This window comes from Daphnia pulicaria, chromosome 3, assembly GCF_021234035.1.
Source record: "Daphnia pulicaria isolate SC F1-1A chromosome 3, SC_F0-13Bv2, whole genome shotgun sequence".
In the NCBI taxonomy this organism is placed as follows: Eukaryota; Metazoa; Arthropoda; class Branchiopoda; order Diplostraca; family Daphniidae; genus Daphnia; species Daphnia pulicaria.
Genome location: NC_060915.1, coordinates 9,030,051 through 9,055,858, shown reverse-complemented (window position 1 = coordinate 9,055,858; position 25,808 = coordinate 9,030,051). Strand labels below are relative to the sequence as shown.

Genomic DNA, 25,808 nt, shown 5'->3' with positions numbered 1-25,808 from the left:
ATCCGCCATAATGTACAGTGTTCCAATTTAAGGTTGTTCCTAATAACAATTTCTGGGGTACCGGGACATGGAATCTTCGTTTAACTTTTCACATCATTGAAAATAACGAAACAAAACATCAACAAAGTTTACAGCTTAAAATTGGTTTTTAAAACCGAATAATGACAATAGTAAAGAAAATAGGCCGAGCTAAAAACCATTCACTGGTATATTGGAACACATGCTTTGAGTTTCCTTTAACACGTTTAGGATAAATTACTCGGCAGTCTATACCAAACGACTAAAGTATACAATAACAAGAAAAAAGTAGGAAATAAATCAGCCTCGTTTATCTCACTCCTTTTTGTTTGTATCCTTTTTTGTTTGCGGAACAAAAGAAAACAATTTCGGAAAAAAACATTTATAGGCGCCGGCCAGTATTTTGTTTTAACTGCTTTTGCAGGAGGTGAACGTGCCGTGTGTGTACAGCTCCGAGTAGTCGAGCGTGCACTATTTTTCGCCGAAGATTAAAAAAAAAGCTGGCGATACGTTATGTCATCATCCCGCCTTTTAATTTTTCGACTATTCCATGCGTGAAGCGGGAGGATGCAAACAAACCCACTTTCTCCTCTACTTTTTATATAGTAAACGCGGCAATAATGTTCGAAAAAAAAAACACAGGTGATTTGGGAGGAAGTGCGGTCAGCGGAGTTGACGAAACTTAGTCGACTGTGCGATAATAACCAGGAGCCTAACAAAAAAATATATTAATGGGAAGATGTTCATAAGAAGTTGTAAAAAATAAGAACAAGTCGCGTGCCACACGTCTTATACACTCAACATGCACCCCCCATCGCATTGGTTATTCACCCTCACCACCAAAACGAACAACACGCCAAGTAGTTTCGTAGAAATCCTCAAAGCCTCTCAGAGTCTCACTTGTAAGTTGGCTACACCCAACCGGATATACCAGTCTGCACGGTCTGATCAACTCGGATGGATCTTCTATCTCCTGTTCACTTTTTTGGTCATTGTCCATTCGCTGGCCATCGTCGCGAGTATCTGACACGGTTACAAGTCGATCGTCAAAGACGGGCGAAATGTCGCCATCGTCGCAGCCGTAAACACTTTCAACTTTAATTGTGAAGACTCTTAAAAACAAAAAAACAAGAACAAGCCAGGTGGATGAAAGGGCTGTGAAACAGTTTCGTCGCACCACGCAGTGAAATTCCGAAAAAAATTGCCAACAGCTTCTAGTGTATAGCGTTCCGCAAGAAAGAAGATGAAGATACGGGCTGCTGCTGAGGGTCTCTGATCAGCAGCTCATCCTGATCTGCTGGTCTAAGCGAATCTCGTGACAGTTGCCAACCATCAAGGGTCGAGCCAACATGCCGATACCTTGATCTCCACTGTTGTACGCAGCAACTTTAATACATTTAAAATTTAAGAATTTTAACATTCCCCCCTAAAAAAAAAATGTGGCGAGAATTTCTCATGAAGATGCGCTCAAGGGATTCTTCCCAAAGGTCCGAGAACTGCTCAAGTGATAGCGACAGTGAGGGAACGTGTGATAGTGATTATTCCGGCCTAAGCGGTCATTACAGCTTCCGCAATCAAGAGAAGGATAATAACAGTGCTGAATTCAAAAGGACTCAAACTAAGCGATTCAATGGAAGTCGATTTCTGCAGAGTCACGTTGAGACGGAATCGACGTCCAACAGCGCAGTCATCATGTCGGGCGTTGTCGACCAAGAGTCTTGCAATACCTGGCGTGAAAAATTCGAGTTTACCTTGTCGCTCATCCGTGAGCCGAGGTACCTTCTGGCCGAGACACTTGTGGCCGAGCAACTCAAACTGACCCTTAAGCAACAAGCTTATAGACTGGAACAAATTTTAGTACGCCAGACAATTGACGAACATCAAAAGAAATCCACAGAGTCCCCGTCAGAAGCAGCAGGAGCAGCAACAACAACAGCTTCAACCACCACAACCAACAATCACGGGTAGATCGATATTTCATTCATGTAAAACTATTCGTCTGCATCTGCTGTTGTTGTACCGACTATATAGTCATCTGGCGGACAGGAAATCAAAGAAATACGTATACAAATAGTTATAGAGTCGATACGCGCGTTCCACTTGGGCAGTCATTACTTTGTTCTCTTTATTCTTATTATGTAAAAAAAGAGATTCGATTCAGCCAGATGGAACCAATTCCTTTATGCATTCTTATTTTAGTTCTTTTGGTTGATGAACAAGAGCACGCGGCGATGGGAGGGGCTATTCAGACTCTACATGGGACCTTGAACCAAAGTTGTTATTTTAGAAAGCAGCAGCAGGTGCTTCGTCAACTTACTTCAATAGGGCGCTTTCGGTTGAAAGAATTATAACTCTCATAGGCCGTTGACCGTGTCCGGCTATACAAAACCCCCCAAAAATCACGAAAGGGGCGCGACACAATGGATTTAAGTAGCTATATTGTCTATCAGCCAAAAGTGTATACAAGCTAAGGGAAGAAAAAGAATTTGTTATAAACGGGAGCAAACGAGTTGATTAACAGCGCAAAAGTATCGCATGGAAACGCCCGTTTTACAAAGCTTGTCGTTCGTGAAGCCGCCAAAGTTGCGATATAGAGTCAAAAAGAACAACCGGCACGTTGTATATGTCGACTCACCTAAATTCAAAACAAAAAGGATTCACAATGTACTGCTGCTGCTGCTTGCGAACGAGACAGCATGTGGTACCGAAGCTACCGGTCACGGCACAAGAGGCATACGGCATAGATTGCAAGCCATCCGTGACACAGGAGGAAGAAGCCAACGCGGAGAAAAATAAGAACATATGCGTATATACAATACGTGTATGTCTGGATGCTCTCACTCTATACACTCACTGTTGTGTAAGTGTATTATATGTGCAGCAGTAGATACGTGTGATGTATATACAAGAGTAGTTGAAGAGCATCAGCATACCACCAGTCCGCCTTTTGAATTTGAACGGGGATGTTCCTCCATCCTGTGATGTGTTCGGCGGTCCACGTCGTGCCGGACGGCGCCATCAGTTTGTTTCATTTGTCTCCTTCATCTTATAGTAAATCTTCTTCCACCAGCAGCAGCAGGCGAGCTGACGGAGATAAAGCCGGTGCGGATATTGAGTCGTTAAAGAAACAATTGTTAATTGTCGACCAGCGACTAGCCACCTTGACCGGACGACTGGAAGTACTTAAAGCAGTTCAACAAGTTCTGCCAACTGGTAAGCCTGAAACAAAACCAAAAACTATTTCAATTATTCAAATGGTATATAATACCGAGAGAGAACCTAGCTCCTTCAGCTCTCTTGTATATAAGCTGATTATCATTTCGCATTATTGTTCACAAGTCACTGCCCACGACATTATTTCTCGATGGACGGATTTCCATGATTTCCATTGAAATGTATCCAGCAAAAATCTCTGAGGCGTGAATGTAGAAAATTCTTCTTAAAGTTCAAAATATTATTGACACAAGGATAATAAATCCATCAAACAAATGACTGAATCACGGAAGCGTATCGTTTATGCACATTAGGAATTTTAGACACTTAAATCATTTCCCTGAATTTTGACCTAGCTTGTACGACGTTTCTTTATTTTCTAATCAGTTCCTTCCGGCGCTGAAACAAATTCCGAAACCGACGAGCCGGATTCGTTGGAAACGGCAAAGGATGTTACGTCACCGATGCACAGTGTAACCGGAACAATCCGCCAGCAGAAGAAAGGCGTCGGTAAAATAACCAGTTCCAACACACAATCGGCCAATGAAAGCGATTTGTTGGCCTTATTACAACTGGAACGCCTAGCCCAGCAAGCCAGCCGACGTGATTACGAACTACTGCGGAAGCAGTACCAACGGTACTTCCTTTTTTGTTGTTTTTTACTGAGATTTCTTCAGTCGAGCTTGGCCGTTCAATAACTCTGGTTGGGAAATACTCAAAGGGAAAAATTTAAAGAGAATTGAACAGGGTCAATAAGCTCATAAGCGTGCCGTATTGTCATTAACAGTAAACAATTATAATCTTAACGGTGAATTTTCAAGGCTCAAAGAGGAATTGGAATGGCGTGATTCGGGTCACGGCGATGATTTTGGCGATGCTGAATTGTCATCGGAACTCATCAGTGATCGGGACCGAGATTCAGACAGCGTTCAAATGAAACCCTGCGTGGCCCTCAAGAGTTGGACGTGGCGTAGCAGCAGTACAGCCAGGTAAGTGACTGAGTTAACAAGTGGACGAAACACAGCAGCAAAGCGGAAGAATTCAATTTGTCTTTTTCGTGCCGAGTGTATAGCCGACAATCGGCGGCTACCATCCGGCAGAGCCACCGAGGCGACAACACTTCCACCTGCTCATCTTTGGAGTCGACGTCACTGGCCAGAGAAAACAAACATTTGTGGAACGAGGTACACGCAAGAGACAGAATCATCGCTCAGTTGCGGTCGGCAATTGCTGAACTGGAACCCGTCACCGAGAACGCACGAGCCGAAGCCGCACAAAGCGACATGATCAACGTACGTATACAGGCAACTCTATACTACGTATTATTTTTGTTTTAAAAAGGGAACACACACACACATGGATCAATAATTTTTGTTCCCGAGGCACGGAAACAAAAGATATTTAAAGCATTTGTTTCGTCACGCACGCTTCCCTTTTCTTCTTTTCCCAACAGAAGGAGCTCGATAGAAAAAACCAGGAATTACAAATGGTCATCAACAATCTAACGGTATGCGAGGTCCATAAAAAAGTTGTTTTTTTTATTATTATTATTTTTTTCTAAACTCACGCAAATCGTGATGGTCCCTCATCTAGGCCAATATCGAGGCATTAAGAGCATACCAATTAACAGAGCAGCACACCCATGACAAGGCATTCATAAGCAGCGACGACAACATCCAGCGAAAGCGGACTTACAAAGTATGTCGCTATAATTCATTAAAAACAAGTTACTGATTAAAATTGAATAATCTAATCAACCAGGTGAATGAGAACAAGGAATTTGTCCAGATGCGTGGTCTGATTGCCGAGCTTCAACAGAAGGAAAATGAGTACAAAGCCAGGATAGAACAATTGGAGAAGGTGTTGCGTCAGTCCAATTCTCTGCCCGAAGTTCCCAACTTGGAGGAACTCGAACGACACGTCACTCACATGGAACAAGAGCTGGAAATGAAAAACGAACGACTGGCGGCTTTCGAACAATACGTAGCCGCAAAAGAGGAAGAGCACTCTACTCTGAAACGTGACCTAGAAACGTTGCAGGAAGAAAACAGCCGACTGAAATCCCAAGTCGAAGAAACCATCTACCGTGACAGAGAGAGTAACACCGAAAAGTTGGAACAATTAGGTCGGGAATTACAGCAGGCAATGGAGGCCAACAAACGCTTGATAGAAGACATCAACCGTGAGCGTGTGTTACGTAAAAAGTATTTCAACACGATCGAAGATCTCAAAGGTAAAATCCGAGTCTACTGCCGGCTTCGACCGTTAACCCCGGTGGAGCAGAGAGTTCAGCACTCGGTGGCTGATGTCGTCGATCCCTACACGCTCGTCATAAACACTCCAAAAGGACCTAAAGAATTCCATTTCGATCGCGTGTTTCTGCCAGACGACACGCAAGAAACCGTCTTTGAAGACACGCATGTAAATATATTCTCTCATGCCATTTGTTTTTTCAACGTCTTATTCTTATTCTTATGCGATTTGGGTGGGCCCTACAGACACTCGTCCAGTCAGCTTTCGATGGTTACAATGTCTGCATATGCGCGTACGGACAAACCGGTAGCGGGAAGACACACACGATTATAGGCGACGACGTCCATCCCGGATTGGCCACTCGAACGTTTCAGCGAATTTTCCAACTAGCCAACGATCACCAAGCTCAATTTGATGTCCAAGTTTCTTGTTCAATGTTGGAACTTTACAACGATAAACTCATCGATCTCCTACGCTTAAGCGATCAAGCCGAGGTAAACCTGTTTTGCTTGGAAATTTAAATAAAACATTTCCAATAATGTGATTAAATAATCAGGTAAAATTGGAGATCAAAAAAGACAAGCGCGGTATCGTGTGGGTGCAAGGCTCACGAATATCTCCCGTTGCCAACGCCAACCAGTTGTCAGACTTGTTCCATCGCGGTCTCAGCTCGCGTCACACGGGCTCGACTCGCATGAACGATCGTAGCAGCCGGTCGCATCTGATAGTCAGCATCAACATCGAGTGCACAAGTCGGCTGCACGGCACCGTCATCCGCGGAAAGGTTAGCCTGCTCGATTTGGCTGGCAGCGAGCGTTTCGCCAAATCGGGATCAACTGGGGACCAGCTCCGGGAAGCTTCTTCAATCAACAAATCGTTATCAACTTTGGGCGACGTCATCTCCGCTTTAGCCAGTGAGCAGCCCCATACGCCCTACCGAAATAGCAAACTGACAATGTTAATGCAAGACTCGTTGGGCGGAAACGCTAAAACACTTCTCTTCGTCACCGCCTCCGTTGCCGCCTTCAATCTAGACGAGACGTTAACGTCACTGACGTAATTCAATTAACACAAAACAAGAGACCAACATATTTATACAATTACCTCGATTATTGCAGATATGCTTCCCGCGCCAAAGCTGTCACTAATGCAGCCCAGAAGAATGCCGATTGCAAGGAGATTGCACGCCTCAAAGCGGTAATTTGACAGATTATCTAGTGTGACTGAAGGCAACTAACTGAAATATATAAATGTTAGATTATTCAGAAACTCCGACGAGGAGAGGATGACGTCGAAGACACCAGTTGAAGAATTTTTGGGAGACTTTTGTTCTTTTTATTTTGTAAATTAGAGCATGTTCATACAAACATTTCCAGCGGATTTTGTGTGTCTTAAAAGTCTAATTTGCTCTCTTTCACGTCAGGAGATGATATCAATTGTAATCGAAATAATTGATCTCTTTGCATCCATGCGAGAATAATCTAAGAAAAAAAAATTATAATCTAGGGCGAAAAATCTAGACGAGAAAAAACAAACAAACGGGTGGGAACATTGGCGGCGTAATGGATAATGCCGTTTGAATAAATCACGTACGTAGCGAGCAACACAATAAACTCTCTCGCATTTTTTTTTTCTTTTTGTTAAATGAACTGCACAATTTTATCCATAAGAACAAAAATTACGCACACGAAAATGATAACGAAAGGAGACGGGCACCTTTTGCTTTTGAAAAGTTAAATGGGATTTCTCACCCCATTAATATACGTGGAGGCAACGAGGGAACTTGGTGGAATATTGGCGGATGATGAAAGGGAAGAACCAATTTTACGCTCACGCAAACGCAATCAGCATAAATGGAGTGACAAAGGGCGGTTAACAACCCACTAGCACACAACAACGCAACAAGATGATGGATGGGAGAGACCAACGTTTTTAGGGGGGCAATTTTTTTGTTTGTTTTGTACGATAATCCTCCGATTTGCGAAAAATACACGACAAATAAAATGAAACTAACGAAGAAAGAAGCCCTAGTCGAGGCACCAGATTTCTTTTTCCCATTGGTTCCAGCTCAACCATTAATGATAGAGGTAGAGATGAAGGATGAAAAAGGGTTTTTCATCTCCTATTTTCATCTTTCTGACAAAAGAGGGAAACGGGGCAAAATTACAACGCACTTGAAATCAATCCCACCGTCTTATTTTAAAGATGGTCGCTTTTCGAGAATTAGTTCACGCAAACAAACGCACACACACACACGCACAACCACACAAGATCCTTTCTACCTCAGCACCGCTTTGGCCAATTGAACTACATCTGAACGTGTGAGATCATCGATAGGATCTGTCGCAAGTTCGTATTTGGTTAAAAGAAAAAGCAGGTCGACTCTAAGGAAATGGCAAAAAGAAAAAAAGGATTTTTGTTTTGGGGAAAAATGATGAAATGTTTTTCCCCGCTAAGATGTTGTGTGTGAGTGACCCGTTTTGGGGGAGGGATCAAAAAGTGCTAGTCTCGTATGTATCTACTTGTTTTTACATAAGTTTTTCTGTCGGGTTCAATTCGTTCTTGCTTTTGGTGGCTCGTTCGGGTTTCAGGCAGAGGCAACCGTCAGTGGACGTGTTGGAGTTGGTGCTGTCACTGTTCCCATCAGCGGCCACAGTCACCTGTCAATTGGCCAGTTCGACAGATACAAACTGTTTTAGGCGATCCAAATATTGGCTGTACAATTCAACATCGTTATGACCAGCCCCCTTTTTTGTTTGTAAAGAAATAACAGATAATTAGACGCCATAAAAATAAAATAACAAACAATTCTAAAAGTGGATACCTCAACCCACAAGGGCTCTACAGCTTTCGGGCACTTATCATGGATGGCGAGGCCATGGGAAAAATCGATCACTTCGTCCTCTGTTCCATGGATCACCAGCACCGGCGATGTGACTTTCGAAACTTTGTCAATGCTACCAGGAAAACAACAGAAAATTCAAGGTCATTTTATGGTCATCTTCGTGGTTCGGCAACTCTCACGCAGTTATAAAAACACACTCACGAAATTCTCTTTACAATACCTTGGAAAAGCGTCGAAGCACCAGGTGCGTTGAGTCTTGGGAAAAGCGACACGCATACCGGACATTAAGGGAGAATGCAATATAACGGCACCGACTTCATACCTGATTGCAGTGGAATGGTGTTGATAATACACGAAATTTTGAAAAAAATCTTTTAATTTTTTTCTTACCGAGACGCCAAGTCAACAGTTGGAACTGTACCAATACTTTGGCCGTACAGAATCACATTTTCTGGTGATATCCCATATCTGGTTCTCAATGCATGCCAGGCAGCATCAACATCTGCATAAAGATTTTTCTCTGAAGGTTTCCCAGTGCTCATTCCATATCCAGAATAGTCATAGCTGAAATCCAACAAATGAAATCTGTCAAGTGAGTTAATTGAACAAAGAAAAATAGATTGCACAATGCGCCCACCTGAATATGTTGCAATTGATTCTTGTTCCCAATCCCAGGTAAAAGCTACTCATCTGTCCCAAATCAACTGCATTTCCATGGGAGAACAGTATTGTGTAGCGGGCATTAGGTGTACATCTGGTTTAACAAGAATTTAAGTCAGACAGGCAAGCAAGAACAAGTTACGGGGCACAAACCTGATAAACATGCAGGCTATCCTGTTTTGCCTGGAAGTGCGTGTATAAAACACTTCCATGTTTTCCTTTTCTCTTTCAGAGTATTGCCACTCTGCACGATCAGACAGGCAGACAGCTTGCTTTGCTCCATTCTCCTCCACGAAAGTGTAGGTCGGCTCTGGTGGAAGAAAGGCCAGCTTTGCTGCAATTTTTGATGGCCAAGGAGGACAGCAAAATAAGCAGCAAAGTTCTCGGACACCAAGTCCGTTCATGGCTCGGCCGTCGTTCTCCAGCTTGATGGCTTGAAAAATGCTTCTTTTGTGTGCAAGATTTTCTTCCCAAATGGCTTGACTGAAATCACTAGACTGAAATCACTAGACTGGGTTGCTTTATGAAATTTTGTCGAACCCAACAACAGCAGACAAATAATCCAAGACGGAACTAATAAGTAAGAACAGCTGAACTGCCGATGAAGCCGTTCAAAGAAATCACGAGCTATCTAGACTCACGTCATCCAGTAACAGACGAAAATAAAAGACGTACCACCAATCTATATGACACACAGTCACACACACACACACACGCCAAAAAACACCAGCAAGGAGGAAGGGACTACGGTACTAGGGGCACTAAAGCTTACTCCACCCCCTTAGACAGTAGCCCGTAGTTCCTTTTCGAGCTGCTTGCGGCTGTTTTTTTTTAATAACCACATTTAACCATCGAGAATATCGAAAACAAACTTATAAAAATGATTGAAACCAGTTATTAAACAAATGCAGACATTCTTATTCGGAAACAGTTTTCTGGTTGGCTGAAATGCGTATATTCCTAGCTTGCCATATGCCAATAATCCCTAGATGATAGATTAAAAATCTAAATTGTCTGCATTAATCTTGAAAGTTCATCATCCTTCGCAACTACCAACGCTGTATCGATCCACCTATATATATATATGATCCTTATACTCCAGAAAGAAAATCTCGTTCTTCATACGTCAAGAGCCACTACCGCCTTTCAATGTCCCGGACAGTTAAGAGTAGAGAACACATGATGGAACGATTCTCTTCAAACTACCTACTCGAAGAATCAGCTTAACTGATTGGCTGGATGTCAACTCGAGAAATTGAAATTTTTTATCTATTACACTAGAGGAATTCCTTAGAACTTAACCAATGATATTCCATAGTGGACCCCACATCAAATAGTGATACTTAAAATACACCCGACAAGGGCTCTTGATTCCTACTTCCAACTCAACGTCGTCATAAATCATTCTTCTACTACATCAACATAACTAAATTCACATATGCTGTAGGAAAAAAAAATCAAAAAACAACAAATATCTGACAATGCAAGCCTATGTATTGTTTTACACATTACACAGTTTACTTGGCGGCTTGGGCTTTCCTCATCTGGGTGAGAACATTGCCCAATTCTTCACGCTTCCTCTTGGCCCTCAAGTGAGTTCCCAACTAAGAGAATAGACACAAGGTTAATTTAATGCTTGAAAATAGCTGAATACATGTGAAACTTACTCGTCTCTTCAAGAACTTCAAGGCTCGCTTATCCTTTGAGATCTTGAGCAATTCCATAGCTCTCTTCTCATAAGGTGCATGACCAGCAACCTCTTTGACGATGTCACGAATAAACTTGGTGTGTTTGGTGAGTTTCTGCAACGGAAAAAAAACCATGTCAGATGTAATCAAAATAGACATCGTGCTTTCAAAGTTAACTTACACCCTTCCTGCGAGAAGGCCTCGGCTTCTGGGGGTTCTTGGTAGTCTTGAAACCCTTCTTCAAACCAACAGCCAAATCATAGCGAGGACGCTTCTTGCTGGGCGTCTGGACCTTTGGAGCTTCCTAAATAAGTTAAAATGTTACTGTCAATGAAAGCCATATGTAAACAGGTACATGGCAACGAATCTCTCAACATTCTCATCTCAAGACACTTAACACTTGGAGTTCTACATTTAACTATAATACAAACAGTTGAACCATAACTAGCAATAGAACCGAATAAAATTCATAGATGATACAAGTTTCTTCAGATTTAAAGAGATGAAATTACCTTCGCCGACATTTTTTGATGTTTCTCGTCTAACTTCAACGAGAAAGAAATGAAAGGAACTCGCTCTGCTTTGATGCCAAATGAGCTTTCCTCGGGTACGCTTTTTCGGTGCAAAGACGAGAACCGGCAACGCTGTAGTCCCTAGGAAACCCCCCATCCTTTTTTTTGGTTATTATTGTTGAATTTGTCTTTGCCACGAAAACAATTAATTTCAAGTCTTGAATAGGAAAATATGCATTTCGACAACTTATTTCGCTTGTTCTTTGGACCTTCGGATTTTAATGGAAGGTATTTCAATTTCGTTAAGTGCTTTTTCGATTTCGTATGCGCTTTTCAAACTGGATGACGTAACTTATAATATGGAGTTAGGATTTATTCTAGAACTTTTATTGTGATTACTTAAATAGCACATTTTATTATTTATTCTTTAGGCAATATAAAGATAGTGGTGAACCAAATGAAAACCACCCAAGTAATAATCCATTTGGTGATTCGTCTCAATGGAATAGTGAATTTGAACAGCTTGATCAAATGATGATGAAACTTCTTCAAGAGAGCTTCCTAATATTTCGTGACCCTCCTATATATCAAGAAGAAATTATGATGCCTAAAGATCCAGCAACAGGTTCTCTAAGAGATCAAATGCTAAAACCAGGTTTTATTGACAAGTTACAAAAAAGTGGTTGGGAATCAGAGAGAAGTGCAAAAACTGATGTGGATTTAGATGAAATTATGAAGAATGATGGAAGTCTAAATTCACTGGTGCCTAAAGCTAGAGATAATGGAATGCACTACTCATCCAGGTATGGATTACCATAATCTAATATGTATTGTTTATCAAATGATTAAGCTTGAAAATTTATCTCACAGGTCTTCAATGAAATACTTTCACAGTTCTAATGGGGCAACTGAATCGCGGTCAACAGCGAACGATAGAGAGGGCTGTCTCAGAGAATTAATCACAAGAGAATTTAATGGTAAAAAATATGTCATGGAGAAAAGACAGTGCCCTGGAGCTCCCCCTCAAACAACCGAAACTCTAGTTAATCTTACTAGGGAAGAATTACCAGAATTTTTCAAAAATTGGAAGATTGATGACTCACCTGGAAACAAAGACACATTCTGATATTTTAACTTGTTTTGGAGATGGGTAATTTATCAGTTTAATTGTATATTTGTGGAATAATTGTAATCATTTAAAATTAAATAAACATACAATAGACATACATGAGAAAAATTACAGGTTTAATGTGTCAATTTATAGGTGGCGACCAGACCAATGCCTAGTCCTGTTAAAAAGAAGTACTTCCACTTGTTTGACGCAGATGTGTCTTCACCAAATTCACTGCAGATTTTTATCTGTGTAAAGAAATAGTTATAAATCTTCTAATGATAAATGCAAAATAAACAAATAAATTACCCAGCCTCCCTGCTGCAAGATCCATGGAGTAATTTTGTCATTGAGGTAGCTTGCTAGTATCTTGCTGAGATTATTAGATGACTCGATCTGGTCAGAATGTAGCTGTTTGCTTAGTACCCATGTAAAAGCGAATAGGGTCACAATTCTCTCCCAGAGAATGTTGTATCCATTTTCAGCTTCAAAAAGCTCATCAGCCAGTGAAGCAAACTTGTCATGGCCAACACCACGAGAAAGGTCTAGTCGATTTACTAGCTGTTGCATTGGGGATTCACAATTTGCCAACACTTCTCCAACACATGTCGATAACGTCCTGTAGATTGTATCTTTTGACAAATCTATTTTCTCGCCTAATGCTTCTTTGACAATGTTGATGGCGAAAGTTGAGTTTTGTTCGAGCACAGATTCACGAGTCGACTGTGAAGTGTTTTTGCTTGTTAGCCAATTGGTAGAAGCCATGGCTTTATTCATGAAGCAACACAGTCATAAACACAGCACGTAACACGTACAAATGAAAAGAGATGAGATCAGAATTCACGAAGTTTTGGCTACACATTACACCATCGTAACCGTCACTATTGTACTGGTCGTCGTGCGTGTAAAAGACTGGGGAGAGAGATTGGAATGCGAGTAGGGAGGAGGAGGTGGTGCCATCTGCCCTACGGGTATGAGTAAACCACTTGAGATACCCTTAGGCAAGGCTTTTAATGAATGAAGTTTAAAAAAGGAACCTTTTTCTGCTTTTTCCTCCCAGTTCAGGGTGCATTCTTCAGCGTTATGCTTATTATTACGAGGAACTTTCCCTCTGTCGGGAAATTCTTGTCTAGCCGTAGCCCCAAGGCCGTGTCTAGCTATTAACCCTTTGTTCCTTTTTTTTCTCCCGAGCAATCCCGTAACCCACTACACAGAACAAAGCACAATCAATCTTAACTGCTGCGCATAGATAATCGAATGAACTAAATTTTAGTTTCAAATAAAACTATGAAAAAATGCTTTTGAACTACTGTTTTATATTAAACTAAAATCACTAAATCAGCACAATAGCAAATCAAATTCAGAACACATTTCTATATCTTTCTTGGAAAAATGGACACATTTGTGGAATGTAATAGACTTGATGATTAGGAATATCACATCATTGAAAATAAAACACAATGACTGGATATGTGAAATTAACCACACCCAAAATCACATCACTGAAAATAAAACACAATGACTGGATATGTGAAATTAACCACACCCAAAATTACACAAAACTTCTTCATAAAAAACATTGATCAGAAATTAAGAGGACTTGTTGTAGAGTTTTCAGCAAGTGTTCAGAAGAGATGACACAACATGTAAATTATGTGTTGCGAGAGTTCCATCTAGATATCTAAAATTCTAGATCTACATGAGTTTTGGCAACATGTGCTTTCATCTCTCTACATGGGATGAGAGCTAAACACATATTGCATGAAACAAATCCTCTGATTCTCTAAAAAGTTATTCAAAATTAAAACAATATTCAATGTTATTACAAGAATATGTTACCGTGAACTTGTCATCCATGTGCTCATCATGACGTAGCTTAAGATGAGCATTCAAAGTGTGCTCAAGTTTGAAAGAAGTGCCACATAAGACACACATGTAAGGACATACTCCTGCCTGTTAACAAAACTCAAGAAGTAAAATGATCAACTCTAGTGACTAGTATATGATAAAATAGTTACGTGATACAATGTGTGCCTTTTCAAAAGACTTAACGAGATGAAAAATCGTTGGCAGTTGAACATGGGACACTCAAATAGCTCGATTTTCTTTTCTTTCCCCATTATATTGTACAATACTTGTTAATATTACTAGTGTACAAAGAACATCAATAAATATTCGAAATGGAGAAATTTTGCCGTCGACGACTTTCGTTAGATGTTGCCAAGTACACAACAATGGCTTCCAGATGTGCAATAAAAATACAAAATTTTAGAAATTTCCAATTTTGAAATACAAAAAGCGTTAAAAGATCTCCTTCAGAATTTGATGGTCCTGAGAAGGACCGTTGTCACGATGGATTATCAAAATGAATATAAATTTTTAAAATGACAATTAAGACTGTTCAAGCACGTTCTCCTCGAATGCGACGAGCCAATTGAATGTCTTTAGGCATGATGGTGACTCGCTTAGCATGAATGGCACACAAATTGGTATCCTCGAACAAACCAACCAGGTAAGCTTCGGACGCCTCTTGCAAAGCCATAACCGCCGAACTCTGGAAACGCAAATCAGTTTTGAAGTCTTGAGCGATTTCTCGGACTAGACGCTGGAACGGCAGTTTTCGGATGAGCAATTCAGTCGATTTTTGATAACGACGAATTTCACGAAGAGCGACAGTACCGGGTCTACATGCGCACAACATTAAATTATCAAAAGTTTTACACACATAGAGGACAGATTAAATAATAATCTACCTGTAACGATGGGGTTTCTTAACACCTCCCGTTGCTGGAGCAGACTTACGGGCAGCTTTAGTAGCCAATTGCTTACGAGGAGCCTTACCACCAGTGGATTTACGAGCAGTTTGCTTGGTACGAGCCATTATAAAAATTTAGTTACTTTTATATAAATTAATTAAACGAGACAAAAATATCAGTTTTATTAACAACGACTAAAATCCACCCAATATATAACATTTTCACGGACGTTCCAGAGATATGTGGGTGGAGCTCAGCATTTCAGTATCGTGATTGGGCTCTTAGAACAACCAATGAAATCACTAGGCAACCGTATAAATAGAACTGACAAACCAAACATAATGTCATTCTTTGTTCAGTCGCTGCCGTCGAACAAAGTGTTTTATTACCTAAGAAAGTTTAACCAGTTTGATCTAAAAAATGACAGGTCGTGGTAAAGGAGGTAAAGGTTTGGGAAAAGGTGGTGCCAAGCGCCATCGTAAGGTTTTGCGTGATAACATTCAGGGTATTACCAAGCCTGCCATCCGCCGTCTTGCTCGCCGTGGAGGTGTCAAACGTATCTCTGGTCTGATTTACGAAGAAACCCGTGGTGTGCTGAAAGTATTCCTCGAAAACGTCATCCGAGATGCTGTAACATACACTGAACATGCCAAGAGGAAGACAGTCACAGCCATGGATGTCGTCTATGCTCTGAAACGTCAGGGCCGCACCCTCTACGGCTTCGGTGGTTAAGCAGTTGGCAAGTAAGAACACGACAATACGACACAATCCCAAAATTAGTAAGTCCAAGTTGCTATATTTTTGTTCTTGTGATGGTGTATTGATGACGTCATTTTTATTTACGCAGTTAATCCAAGATGGCGACCGACATTTTTATCCAACGTGCTTTCTCGTCCTTTCTTACGGATCCGCTGCAGCCATGACATCAAACGGCAGTCGAGCGAATCAAGAAATTCAATTGCCCTGATTCATTTCTACACAATATCTTCATTTCTACACGAAATCTTTCATTTCACACGTTTTAATTTCCACTTCTACTCGATCTTTGATGTCCAATTCGAATAATGTATTTCGGTATCCGTCTTAAGTGATTCGGCTGATTTGTTTGATCCAAAATACAAGCCTTAAGCTGTAAATTCTGAAGTTTTTCAAAGTTAATTTAAAGTTTGAAAGTTTATGTAAATTCACATGAAATAATACTTTCGATAAAAAATTTTAGAATTTTATCAAATGTATTCCAATTAAGGTCTTAATAACATGAAGTAGGCTATTAGGCTATGATTGAAAGACTGAAAAATTAAAATGCATGGTGTACTGACTCCAAAGAAAACAGGTGTTTTATTCATGAAGATTATTTTATTTTCATGACAATAGAAAACTACAGTTCCTCTTTGCTTATTCTAGCAGTTGGGCTTGCATCTGCAACGATATTTTTTGCTGATTTCAGTATGGCAGGTATTTCATCATTCCAAAACCGTGTAGCATCAGCTCGGTAATCAACATCAACTGTTAGCTTTGAGCCGATACGAAAAAGTCGTCCTTTCGTGCTGAATGGAGCCCAAGCTGTCGGTATGAATTCAGTGATGCTTGGAGTAGGAACACTAGTTAAATATGCAGAAGTTATTTTCTATGCCACGTGTAAATTATATTTTAACTACCTAGTTTTGGCAAAATTAGCCAACAACGGTAGAAAGACATTCTTGCTAAATTTGAGATCGTCGGCTGACATGGGTGAATCTTTGCCCCACAAATCACTAAAGACGTATTGAAGATCGTCTCCCTGAGCCACACCTAGAGATTACTCAAAAAGAATTGATAAAGGATCAAAAGTTGTCGTAAAATCACGACTACCAAAATCGGCGATTTCACCCTGCAGATTAACAACGCTTTGCTGTCCACGATATTCAAAAAGGTAACGATAAGTCAGCACGCTATGGTTTGCCAATAGACGTGAATATCGATCAATGCAGCGAGTGTAGAGTAAATCGGTCAAAAACTAATTGAAACCAAAGCGAGAGGTATTAATAATTTCTAGAACAATTGAAATATATCTGAACAAAATTACTTCGATGTATTTTGGTCTAAATTGATCCTCTTCATCGAGATCAACGTTGCGGAAATACTTGCGCCGGATAGCTTTCGACAATGGAAGCAGTCTCCGATCCAGTTCAGACATAATTGGCAAAAGACGAGGAAGCTGATCGATGAAGCTGTCGTCGTAACGGCCACTGCTTATGGTATTTAGCGTCACTATACACGAAGGGGATTAATATTCTAGTTCATAATTTAAAAAAAAAAATTAGAAATGGAGTCATTTACGTCGATAAAAGAAGGCCCCTTCGTCTTTTGTTTGACCAGTTAAAGTTGGCAAATGGTGAAAAGAACCTTTAATAAGCATTTCTTCTGGATCGGCTGGAATAACGTAACCGTCGACGACAGGAGTAAACCAACGAGGAAAGCTGTAAAATATCTTAAGAGCCCAAAATATCATGACAAAAAAAAAATGGTTATGAACAATTTAAAAGTAAATGAAATGGGAAAAGGAACGTTTTGCCTACTTACATACATATCGTTGGATTTAACAACAAGTTCATCAACAGGTGCACTACGCAAACAATCCATCATCTCTGGAACTCCCATTTCATCGCAATCTAACCGTCGGGCAAGTTCGGCAGCTGCTTCCTTCGGTTTTTGTTGAATATATTGACCACACATAGCATTGCCCGACAAGGCAATAATGCGATGAAAGAGTCCTTCAGCAAGAGGCGACATACCCAGGAATGTTGCTGAAGCTGCTCCACTGTCTTCTCCAAAGAGTGTTACCGAGTTGGAATCACCACCTTGATTACAATCGTTTAAATATCAAAAGGTTTAGAATTAAAAACATTTTAAAATTTGTTCTACTGCACGTTCTCACCAAATGCCGAAATATGATCCTTGATCCAACGCAGAGCGGCTAGTTGATCCAGCAAAGCCCAATTACCTGGGGCTCGATGATCCGCGGTACTCAGAAAACCTACACATACAATCATCGATTACTACGAGAAGGTAAATTACAGTTAAGCTTTGTCTTTAGCATTACCTAGAGCTCCAAGACGATACTGAACAGTAACTAATACGATATCTTGCTCCATCAAAAGCTTTGGACCAAAAAAGTATGACGAACCACCTCCCATCACGAAAGCACCGCCGTGCAAAAACACCATCACTGCCTTTGAACTACGTATCTAAAATTCAAACAATTAAGATGATGAAAATAATTCACTCTTGATAACTTGATTTACATACTGAAGGTGTGTAGACGTTGACTGTGAGACAGTCTTCATCACCGATTGGTTGGCCTGTTTGAATGCTGAACTGAGGACAAAGGTGGCCGTCTTGTAGAGCATTGCGAATACCGGTCCAAGGTTCCTCTGCTTCCGGTGGCTAAGTGAAAAAAAAAAAAAAATGGAAATTAGAAAACAACACATTAGAAAACATACAAACTGATTTACCTGAAAACGTTTTGCACCTGACGGTGCTTTAGCATATCTGATACCCTTGAATGCGTAATACGAAGTTTTGAAATCAACCACCTCTTTATGACCCCGTAATGAGCCAATTTTCGTTTTCAATACTACAGTTTCTTCGTAAAAGCCTTCCGATGTTTCTTCTTCGATATTTGTTGACCAACTTAGTGAGACCATGCAACAAAGAACGAGCAAAAAGGGCAGTACTAGTATATCCTTTGCTACCATGACGGTGCGCTGACGTAAACGATTTTCAATTGGTATAGCTCGAGATGATTTTTGGAAGAACTTGTTGATTGACAAGAATCTTAGCGATGACTGACAAACCAAGAGTTGTCATCTCTGCTTTTATACAACAAATGTTCGCGTTACGGTACGTCGAACAAGACGCCCTTTCCTTATGTTTGCCCTCGACAGAAGATTGCAGTGTCACTAATTAATTGGTTTGTCAGCTGGTAGTAATAAAAAGAGTGAAACTTCCCGAAACTTCCTCAAATGCAGTTGATGAACTAAAGTCACTGAAAGACCACCAAGGCTTATTAATCACACAACATAGATGAATTCGAACGAGTCCAAGAATTATACTTCACCACCGCAATTAACTTACGAGAAGTTATGGATCGGTGCGGACAACGACACTCTTTACTTTCACTCTTGGTTCTATTAGAATGTTCGAAAGCCATGACAGCAGTACGCAACTTAATTAAACTTCCTGTGTAGATAGTTTTTCATGTAATAAAAACAAGTAAAACTAAATACGTATATACTTAGAGGTCGAAAAATATTTCATCCTATTTAACATTTCCGATGTTCCTACGTCGATCGTGAGATAAAATGGACCAATACTGGCTGCGATATTATTTCGGCTAATTCTGTTTTCAGTTGTCCTTGAGATTTTGCTTTATAATAATGACATACTCTTCCTGTATTGCTGAATATCACGGAAGGGTGGCTAACCTGGTACAGGAAAACAAGAACCGAATAATGTAATAACGCTGAGAACAATTTTTGAAATTCTGATAAATGCCTGAATTTGTATTGCACCACCTGAAAGAAATGTCAACGTGATAATAAACACCATTCGGAATATACAGCAAAGGCAAGCTCATAATCACAGAGTAAATAAAATAATTGGCACAGTCATAATGTAGCTAGGTTTACGTTGAGGAAGGTGAGGCGGGGAATATCTGGCTAATCAAATCCTTTTTGTTGACTTTACCCATAGCGTTCCGAGGCATCGAATCTACTACTTTCCAAACGGTGGGGATAGCATAAGGGGCCAAAGGTGCATGTTTCTTACACCAAGACTTGAGGTCATCAACCTTGAGTTTACTTTTCTCATTCGGTACCACTACAGCAGCCACCTACAAGGTCAGGAAAGAATAAAGCATCAATCAATGTCTGATCAATCGCTGTCGGGATTTTAGCAAGCATTACCAGTTGTCCCCAGACAGGATCGGATAGTCCAACCACAGCACAATCGTCAATCTGTGGATGAGCGAGAAGTTCTGTCTCGATTTGAAGGGCGCTGAGTTTGTGACCTCCTGATTTAATAATGTCAGCAGATGCTCTTCCGAGAATGATGTAGTAGCCATTATTAAACTGGGCAATGTCTCCTACGAAGGATATTGTGCATAACTGAAGTGATCACAATCATTTAAAAAGGTTTTATTACCTGTTTTGAACCATCCGTCTTTTGTGAATTCTTTTTCTGTAGCTTCAGGTTTGTTCCAATAACTCTGGAAAACGCTGTTACCCCGAATGAGTAACTCGCCCGATAGACCAGCCTGTTAAAATTTGAAATTATTAATATTCATAGATGATGAAGGACTAAATTTTTCTCACCTTGCCAGGTTCAACTTTTGTGGCTTTATGGTTGCCCTCTGCTAAAATGTCGTAATATACTTTAGCACCATCTGAACTAATTTTGAACTCAGCGATGCGGACACGTACGCCAGGAATAGGCAGTCCCACATGACCTTCAAAATAAGGGTTTAGGTTTGTTTCCATGGGATTAAATCGTTCTATTTTGTTACCAGGTCTACGTTCTCCTTTGATTGGGTTAGACAAAGCCATTCCAATCTCAGTCATTCCATAGCGCTCCAATAACTTATGCCCTGTGATGGATTGCCACTGATGAAATACAGGCTCTGGTAAAGGGGCGGAACCGCTGACCATCAATCTAAAAACAACATTTGTAAGGTTCCAGAAAAAGTAAAATAAAATTGTACACCCATGTACCTCATCTTCGAAGAGCAAGTTGATTTAACATAATCTTTAAGTTTAGGATTTCCAGCAAATTTTCGCTGATACTCGGTAATAAGTTTTGAATAAATAGTGGGGACAGCCATAAATACAGTCGGTCGCTCGCTATTCGACATGTTTATACCTAAAAGGTTAGCCCATACGGCACTAGCATCAAATTTTGGCAGCATTATGCATCTAAACAAAAACGTTTAAAATAACTACAACATTAAATATTTCGAACATCGGATACCTGGCCCCGACATATAACGGGCATAGAAGAGCATTAACGATTCCATGTGTGTGATACAACGGCAATGTGTGGACAATTACATCTGCAGGGGACCACGCCCAGGAAGTTATCAAGGAACGGACTTGGGAGTCTACGTTAGCGTGACTCAATAAGACTCCTTTAGGCTTCCCTGTAGTACCACTGGTATACAGAATCATCGCATTGGCTTGCTGGTAGAAGCTTGTGGGCATAGAGAATTCGCTCAAAAGTCCGGTTAATGTCGAATCAATGGATGGAGGACTAGTGTCCACCCGAACGCTTGAACAAATGTTTTCGGGTTTCTTTTCTGAAACAGTGCGATTGCTCGTCGAGCTTTGCTGCGACCACGAATCATCAATAACCAACAACGGGAGGTGACTATTTAAATTAGAAGCCACGGTCGCCATTAGCTCCACATTAGCTCGATCTGACGTAGTGATTACCAAGGAAGCTTCTGAATCCTGTTAAGGATTCATGAAATTCTAATTAATAAAACAAAAAAACAAAAATGTTAAACAAATATGTGACCTGAATGTAGTATGACAGCAACGATGGAGGATGTGCTGTTGTCAAAGGGACGGCTTTAGAAGAATATTCATGTAAATAAAATTGAAAGAAGAGAAAATGAGCGTAATACATAATTTAAAATAACGATACTTTGATACGTGTCTGTGCGTTTATAGCTAAGCTATTATAAGACGCCGAAAGTCGTCATTACCAAGAAATTCAGCAAGAAAGTTGGCACAATTTCAAAATGATAATGGTGTTGACACTCAAGGCTCAAATATTTCACTAACAGGAGTATTAATTAAGGAAACAAATTTTTACATTAACAAGATCTCATATTTCATTACCAAGAAAGGAAGAACCTTGACCTGAATAAATCACATCTTCCTTATCTGGAATGCATAATGCCATATCAGGAATGTACAGTATTGTATAACACACACATACAATTGTTTTGATGCACATAACAGATTGACTTAAGGGATTTGATACAAAGCAAACACACAAACAAGCAAAGAAAAATTGACAAAATGATAGTAAAAATGAAACTCACCAATATGACCTGAAGCCCAGCATGCCCACTGAGCAAGAACATAGGTGACATCATTAGGACATAAGAAAACAATTCTTTCTTGAGTTCTATTAACCCCAATTTTTTCTTGAATTTTTTTAGCCAGCAACAAGCTTTTTCGTAAAACTTCTTGATAAGTGTGAACTCCATTTTGATCTTTGAGTGCGACTTTATGTAAATGATTTGTAGCAATCTGAAAAACTGGGGTAATCAATGTTTCACTGCTTTCTTTTATTTTTTCATTTGCTAATGAACAAAAACCTCTTCCTGAAACTCTGTACAAAGTAGGTGATTTTTTTGAGGAAACAGAACTTAGCAAACAAAATAATGGCTTGAGAATAAGGAAAGCCATTTTAAAAATTCGCAACTGCGATTCACTTGTTGTTGCCGAGTTTTAGCGAAATGTACTGACTACTAGAACACAACGTCCTTCTTCATCAAACACAAAATGTCTTGTGGCTGGTAAACAAAGTTCCTGAATTCAAGCCAAAAAATGATAGCTCGAGTCCTTGAGACAATGTGGCGCTAAACTTTCAAGGTTGTAAAAGGGGGCGCAACCACGCAAGAGTTACGTATTACCGTGTTACCAAGCGAAATACATGCGCAATATCTGCGTCCAATGTCGTGATTCCATAACTTTGGACATGCGTGCAGTTTGCCTATGACTTAACTTTATGCCAAATTCCAGCACTGAACAGAATGCTAAAAAGTACAGACGATATTTACTTTGATGAAAAAAGATTTTTCGATGTTGTCACGTCATTTAATTTCAAATTCAGATCAGAAATTCATTTATCTAACAAAAATAATATTAAGTATTCCATTAAAAAAATAATTTGAACTCACAACTTGTTTTTTATTTTATATTATCGGAAAAAGATTAAGCAGTTTTGACAAACAAAAACAGTTCCCACACCCCATTTATGACGAGGTCGGTAAATGACGGCTGACGGGATGTTAACCGGGAGTTAGGGTTCAAGAATTGTATTGTATAACTAATTGCAATTGTACAAACAAAGATAAATTTCAAAATACAACGCCTGTTATGACATATCACAATGCTAAACAGTATACATAATAGCACCTAGCAAACAAATATTCAAAGTTTGCTAGAACCTGGATTAGCATTAAATGCTACTTTTGCGAATTCTACTTTATTAACCTTACCCAACGCATTACGGGGTAGTTCGGAATATATTCGCCATTCACTTGGCACTATGTAAGGAGCCATTCTTTCTTTGCACCATTGTTTAAGAGCTATTAAGTCTATGCTCATCTCAGGGTTCGCCAGGACAAGAACAGCTGCTACCTATGAAGCAGACAATCAACACAGGTGAAGTGGGTGGCAAATAAATTAAATTGCTTGTGAATCAACGTGTGGTACCTTTTGTCCCCAAGTAACATCAGGAATTCCGAATACCGTGCAATCTGCAATTTCGGGATGACCAAGCAGATGGGTTTCGATTTCGAGAGCAGAAATTTTAAATCCGCCGGATTTAATAATGTCTGCTGATAATCGGCCAAGGATCTTGAAATAACCATTATCAAATTGAACTGAATCTCCTACAAATAAACCGAAATTTTATTCACACGAATTGCCCCTTTGAAGTAAAAGCAGATAAGCAGTAACCAACCAGTTCGAAACCATCCATCCGCAGTAAAATCTTTAGCTGTGGCTTCTGGTTTGTTCCAATAACATTTAAAAACGTTTGGCCCTTTGATAAGAAGATCTCCTACGACTTTCTAACAAATAGGATTTCATGGTTTTTAATATGTAATCGAAGCTTTTTTTAAAAAAAGCAGTGCAAGAATTCAATCAAAGGCTTTTGAAAAAACTGATTGTGTTCTTACATCATTTGCGTAGCCTTTTGAAAACTGGTCGTAGCTGGTCTCGAACAAGATTTGATAATTAGCTTTGGATCCAAGAGGAGAAGACTGAAATTCTGCTAATCTGATGCTGACACCAGGCGACGGAACTCCAACATAACCTTAATAAAGACAAAGGGAAATACTAACAAAGGATTTATGATTGTATGGATAATTTTTTTTAAATTTAATTTTTTTAAATTGGTAATTTTTAGTTAATAAGTGTATGAAGTGGTGTTAAGCTGAACCAAAGGACCTTACCAGGGCGTCGTTCTCCCTCCAGAGGAATAGATAAAACAGAACCAATTTCCGTCATCCCATAACGTTCCACAATTTCAATTCCAGTTGCTGCTTTCCATTTGTAAAACACCGGCTCAGGAAGAGCTGCAGACCCACTAATCATAACCCTATGAGAAGAAATAAAAACAAATTATTTGTTGTCTCCCCATTCAAATCTAACAAGAAATACCTAATGTTGTTAGAAATACTAGCTTTCACATATTCCCTTTTCCGTTGAGTTTCCCCATAAGTGGAATCGTAATGTGAGAGTAGTTTGCTGTACATTGTAGGCACACCCATGAACAGAGTAGGCTTTTCCTCTTGACTTACGTTAGTATTTAAGAAATTTTCCCAAATTGCTTTCGAGTCGAATTTGGGCAACATAATACAACTGAAATGAAGCCGCTCAACTTAATGTCCATATTAGTAAGTAATTTCATTTGAATTCGAATACCTGGCTCCTACATATAGGGGACATAGCAAAGCGTTTATGACACCATGAGTGTGATGAAGTGGAAGCGCATGAACGATGACGTCTTTTTTGGACCATTGCCATACTTCAATTAACATTCGTACCTGAGCATCGATGTTTTTATGACTCAGTAGAACTCCCTTGGGTTTGCCGGTAGTTCCACTAGTATACAGTATCATAGCATCAGAATTCTGATAAAATTCCATCGGCTTTGTGTCACATAGAATGGCTTTTAGTTGGGTGGGTGTAACATTTTGGTTGATGGTTTGTTGCCATGATTCTTCTAGAATTACAGATTTTATATCCAGACCAACTGTTTCTTGTACAGCATTAAGCAATTGGGAATGGCTTTGAGAAGCAATTATTAAGGCAGCATCACAGTCTTTGACATAGTAACCCAACAGAGAAGGAGGATGAACAGGACTGAGTGGTACAGCTGCAACACAAATAATCATTATTAGAGAACTTTATGTTTTGATATATGTTTTTATACCAATGTGCCCTGCCGCCCAACAGGCCCACTGAGATATAACATAGGTAGAGTCATTCGGACAGAGGAAGCCAATTCTTTCTTGATTTTTTTCTGGACCTATAGAACTTTTAATCATATTTGACAACTTAATGGCTTTAAGTAACACATCCAAATAGGTATGAGAGCCATGACTGTCTTTAATAGCAACTCGATCGAGATGTTGAAGAGCAATTTGATGTGCAGGAATGATACCACGATTTTCCATCGTGGATTGAATTCTGCCTGGAGGATCTGTATTACTGATAGAGTATGGTCTACTTCGAAGGGTTGAATTAAGTACACCGGATCTCAATGACTTTAGAAAAACAGAGAGCATCGTCATGTTATTCATCAGTCAAGTAATAAATCGTGAGATAACTTATCATCTATAAAGGTGTAATTCTGCACGTCGAGACAAAATTCGAATCTGATAAGAATATTAATAATCCTATGAAGTAACCTTGAAAGCCTGGATAGAAACAACTGGTGTTTTACTGTTTTTCTTTACAAAAAAAAAAAAAT

The 25,808-nt window shown here is 39.8% G+C and overlaps 11 protein-coding genes across 13 annotated transcripts; 3 read left to right on the top strand and 8 right to left on the bottom strand.

Annotated features, from left to right (window-relative positions):
- The first annotated feature begins 760 nt into the window (after positions 1-760).
- LOC124329427 (kinesin-like protein KIN-14E) lies at positions 761-6,864 on the top strand. Its single transcript, XM_046788488.1, has 12 exons — positions 761-1,982; positions 3,071-3,231; positions 3,619-3,868; positions 4,053-4,220; positions 4,304-4,523; positions 4,685-4,738; positions 4,825-4,929; positions 4,993-5,652; positions 5,730-5,978; positions 6,041-6,540; positions 6,603-6,681; positions 6,742-6,864. The coding sequence occupies exons 1-12, from the start codon at positions 1,456-1,458 to the stop codon at positions 6,790-6,792; spliced, it is 3,024 nt and encodes a 1,007-aa protein (XP_046644444.1). The 5' UTR covers positions 761-1,455; the 3' UTR covers positions 6,793-6,864.
- Positions 6,865-7,118: 254 nt separating this feature from the next.
- On the bottom strand, positions 7,119-9,718 carry LOC124329177 (alpha/beta hydrolase domain-containing protein 17B-like). The gene is made up of 6 exons (XM_046788223.1): positions 9,143-9,718; positions 8,967-9,083; positions 8,720-8,893; positions 8,550-8,651; positions 8,309-8,441; positions 7,119-8,231 (listed from the first exon to the last, which is right to left on the bottom strand). Exons 1-6 carry the CDS (start codon positions 9,391-9,393, stop codon positions 8,148-8,150), a joined length of 861 nt encoding a protein of 286 aa, XP_046644179.1. The 5' UTR covers positions 9,394-9,718; the 3' UTR covers positions 7,119-8,147.
- A 747-nt stretch (positions 9,719-10,465) lies between these two features.
- Positions 10,466-11,302, bottom strand: LOC124329230 (60S ribosomal protein L36-like). Its single transcript, XM_046788293.1, has 4 exons — positions 11,190-11,302; positions 10,859-10,981; positions 10,657-10,791; positions 10,466-10,593 (listed from the first exon to the last, which is right to left on the bottom strand). Exons 1-4 carry the CDS (start codon positions 11,199-11,201, stop codon positions 10,507-10,509), a joined length of 357 nt encoding a protein of 118 aa, XP_046644249.1. The 5' UTR covers positions 11,202-11,302; the 3' UTR covers positions 10,466-10,506.
- A 27-nt stretch (positions 11,303-11,329) lies between these two features.
- LOC124329193 lies at positions 11,330-12,612 on the top strand. Of its 2 annotated transcripts, XM_046788247.1 has the most exons (4): positions 11,330-11,477; positions 11,621-11,992; positions 12,060-12,339; positions 12,454-12,612. In XM_046788247.1, the coding sequence occupies exons 1-3, from the start codon at positions 11,422-11,424 to the stop codon at positions 12,313-12,315; spliced, it is 684 nt and encodes a 227-aa protein (XP_046644203.1). In that variant the 5' UTR covers positions 11,330-11,421; the 3' UTR covers positions 12,316-12,339; positions 12,454-12,612. The 2 variants fall into 2 exon arrangements, with proteins under 2 accessions (XP_046644203.1, XP_046644202.1); XM_046788246.1 differs by having other exon boundaries at positions 12,060-12,612.
- On the bottom strand, positions 12,344-13,307 carry LOC124329204 (bcl-2-like protein 1). Its single transcript, XM_046788263.1, has 2 exons — positions 12,610-13,307; positions 12,344-12,548 (listed from the first exon to the last, which is right to left on the bottom strand). The coding sequence occupies exons 1-2, from the start codon at positions 13,075-13,077 to the stop codon at positions 12,435-12,437; spliced, it is 582 nt and encodes a 193-aa protein (XP_046644219.1). The 5' UTR covers positions 13,078-13,307; the 3' UTR covers positions 12,344-12,434.
- A 302-nt stretch (positions 13,308-13,609) lies between these two features.
- Positions 13,610-14,489, bottom strand: LOC124329231 (transcription factor YY2-like). Its single transcript, XM_046788294.1, has 3 exons — positions 14,319-14,489; positions 14,140-14,253; positions 13,610-14,083 (listed from the first exon to the last, which is right to left on the bottom strand). Exons 1-3 carry the CDS (start codon positions 14,418-14,420, stop codon positions 13,982-13,984), a joined length of 318 nt encoding a protein of 105 aa, XP_046644250.1. The 5' UTR covers positions 14,421-14,489; the 3' UTR covers positions 13,610-13,981.
- Positions 14,490-14,621: 132 nt separating this feature from the next.
- On the bottom strand, positions 14,622-15,242 carry LOC124329224 (histone H3). Its single transcript, XM_046788288.1, has 2 exons — positions 15,054-15,242; positions 14,622-14,984 (listed from the first exon to the last, which is right to left on the bottom strand). Exons 1-2 carry the CDS (start codon positions 15,179-15,181, stop codon positions 14,702-14,704), a joined length of 411 nt encoding a protein of 136 aa, XP_046644244.1. The 5' UTR covers positions 15,182-15,242; the 3' UTR covers positions 14,622-14,701.
- Positions 15,243-15,394: 152 nt separating this feature from the next.
- LOC124329233 (histone H4) lies at positions 15,395-15,814 on the top strand. The gene has a single exon (XM_046788295.1). The coding sequence runs from the start codon at positions 15,477-15,479 to the stop codon at positions 15,786-15,788; it is 312 nt and encodes a 103-aa protein (XP_046644251.1). The 5' UTR covers positions 15,395-15,476; the 3' UTR covers positions 15,789-15,814.
- A 539-nt stretch (positions 15,815-16,353) lies between these two features.
- Positions 16,354-19,444, bottom strand: LOC124329075 (carboxylesterase 4A-like). Its single transcript, XM_046788049.1, has 10 exons — positions 18,551-19,444; positions 18,345-18,482; positions 18,139-18,283; positions 17,974-18,072; positions 17,619-17,896; positions 17,376-17,526; positions 17,122-17,306; positions 16,908-17,052; positions 16,715-16,847; positions 16,354-16,657 (listed from the first exon to the last, which is right to left on the bottom strand). Exons 1-10 carry the CDS (start codon positions 18,791-18,793, stop codon positions 16,435-16,437), a joined length of 1,740 nt encoding a protein of 579 aa, XP_046644005.1. The 5' UTR covers positions 18,794-19,444; the 3' UTR covers positions 16,354-16,434.
- A 135-nt stretch (positions 19,445-19,579) lies between these two features.
- On the bottom strand, positions 19,580-22,862 carry LOC124329057 (malonate--CoA ligase ACSF3, mitochondrial-like). Of its 2 annotated transcripts, XM_046788007.1 has the most exons (10): positions 22,738-22,861; positions 22,141-22,633; positions 21,609-21,661; positions 21,063-21,541; positions 20,807-21,007; positions 20,602-20,747; positions 20,411-20,544; positions 20,241-20,352; positions 20,003-20,181; positions 19,580-19,929 (listed from the first exon to the last, which is right to left on the bottom strand). In XM_046788007.1, the coding sequence occupies exons 2-10, from the start codon at positions 22,508-22,510 to the stop codon at positions 19,723-19,725; spliced, it is 1,881 nt and encodes a 626-aa protein (XP_046643963.1). In that variant the 5' UTR covers positions 22,511-22,633; positions 22,738-22,861; the 3' UTR covers positions 19,580-19,722. The 2 variants fall into 2 exon arrangements, with proteins under 2 accessions (XP_046643963.1, XP_046643962.1); XM_046788006.1 differs by having other exon boundaries at positions 22,141-22,862.
- A 264-nt stretch (positions 22,863-23,126) lies between these two features.
- Positions 23,127-25,804, bottom strand: LOC124329064 (malonate--CoA ligase ACSF3, mitochondrial-like). The gene is made up of 8 exons (XM_046788021.1): positions 25,269-25,804; positions 24,758-25,211; positions 24,494-24,694; positions 24,286-24,431; positions 24,010-24,146; positions 23,793-23,901; positions 23,543-23,721; positions 23,127-23,467 (listed from the first exon to the last, which is right to left on the bottom strand). Exons 1-8 carry the CDS (start codon positions 25,636-25,638, stop codon positions 23,258-23,260), a joined length of 1,806 nt encoding a protein of 601 aa, XP_046643977.1. The 5' UTR covers positions 25,639-25,804; the 3' UTR covers positions 23,127-23,257.
- Between the last annotated feature and the right edge of the window lie 4 nt (positions 25,805-25,808).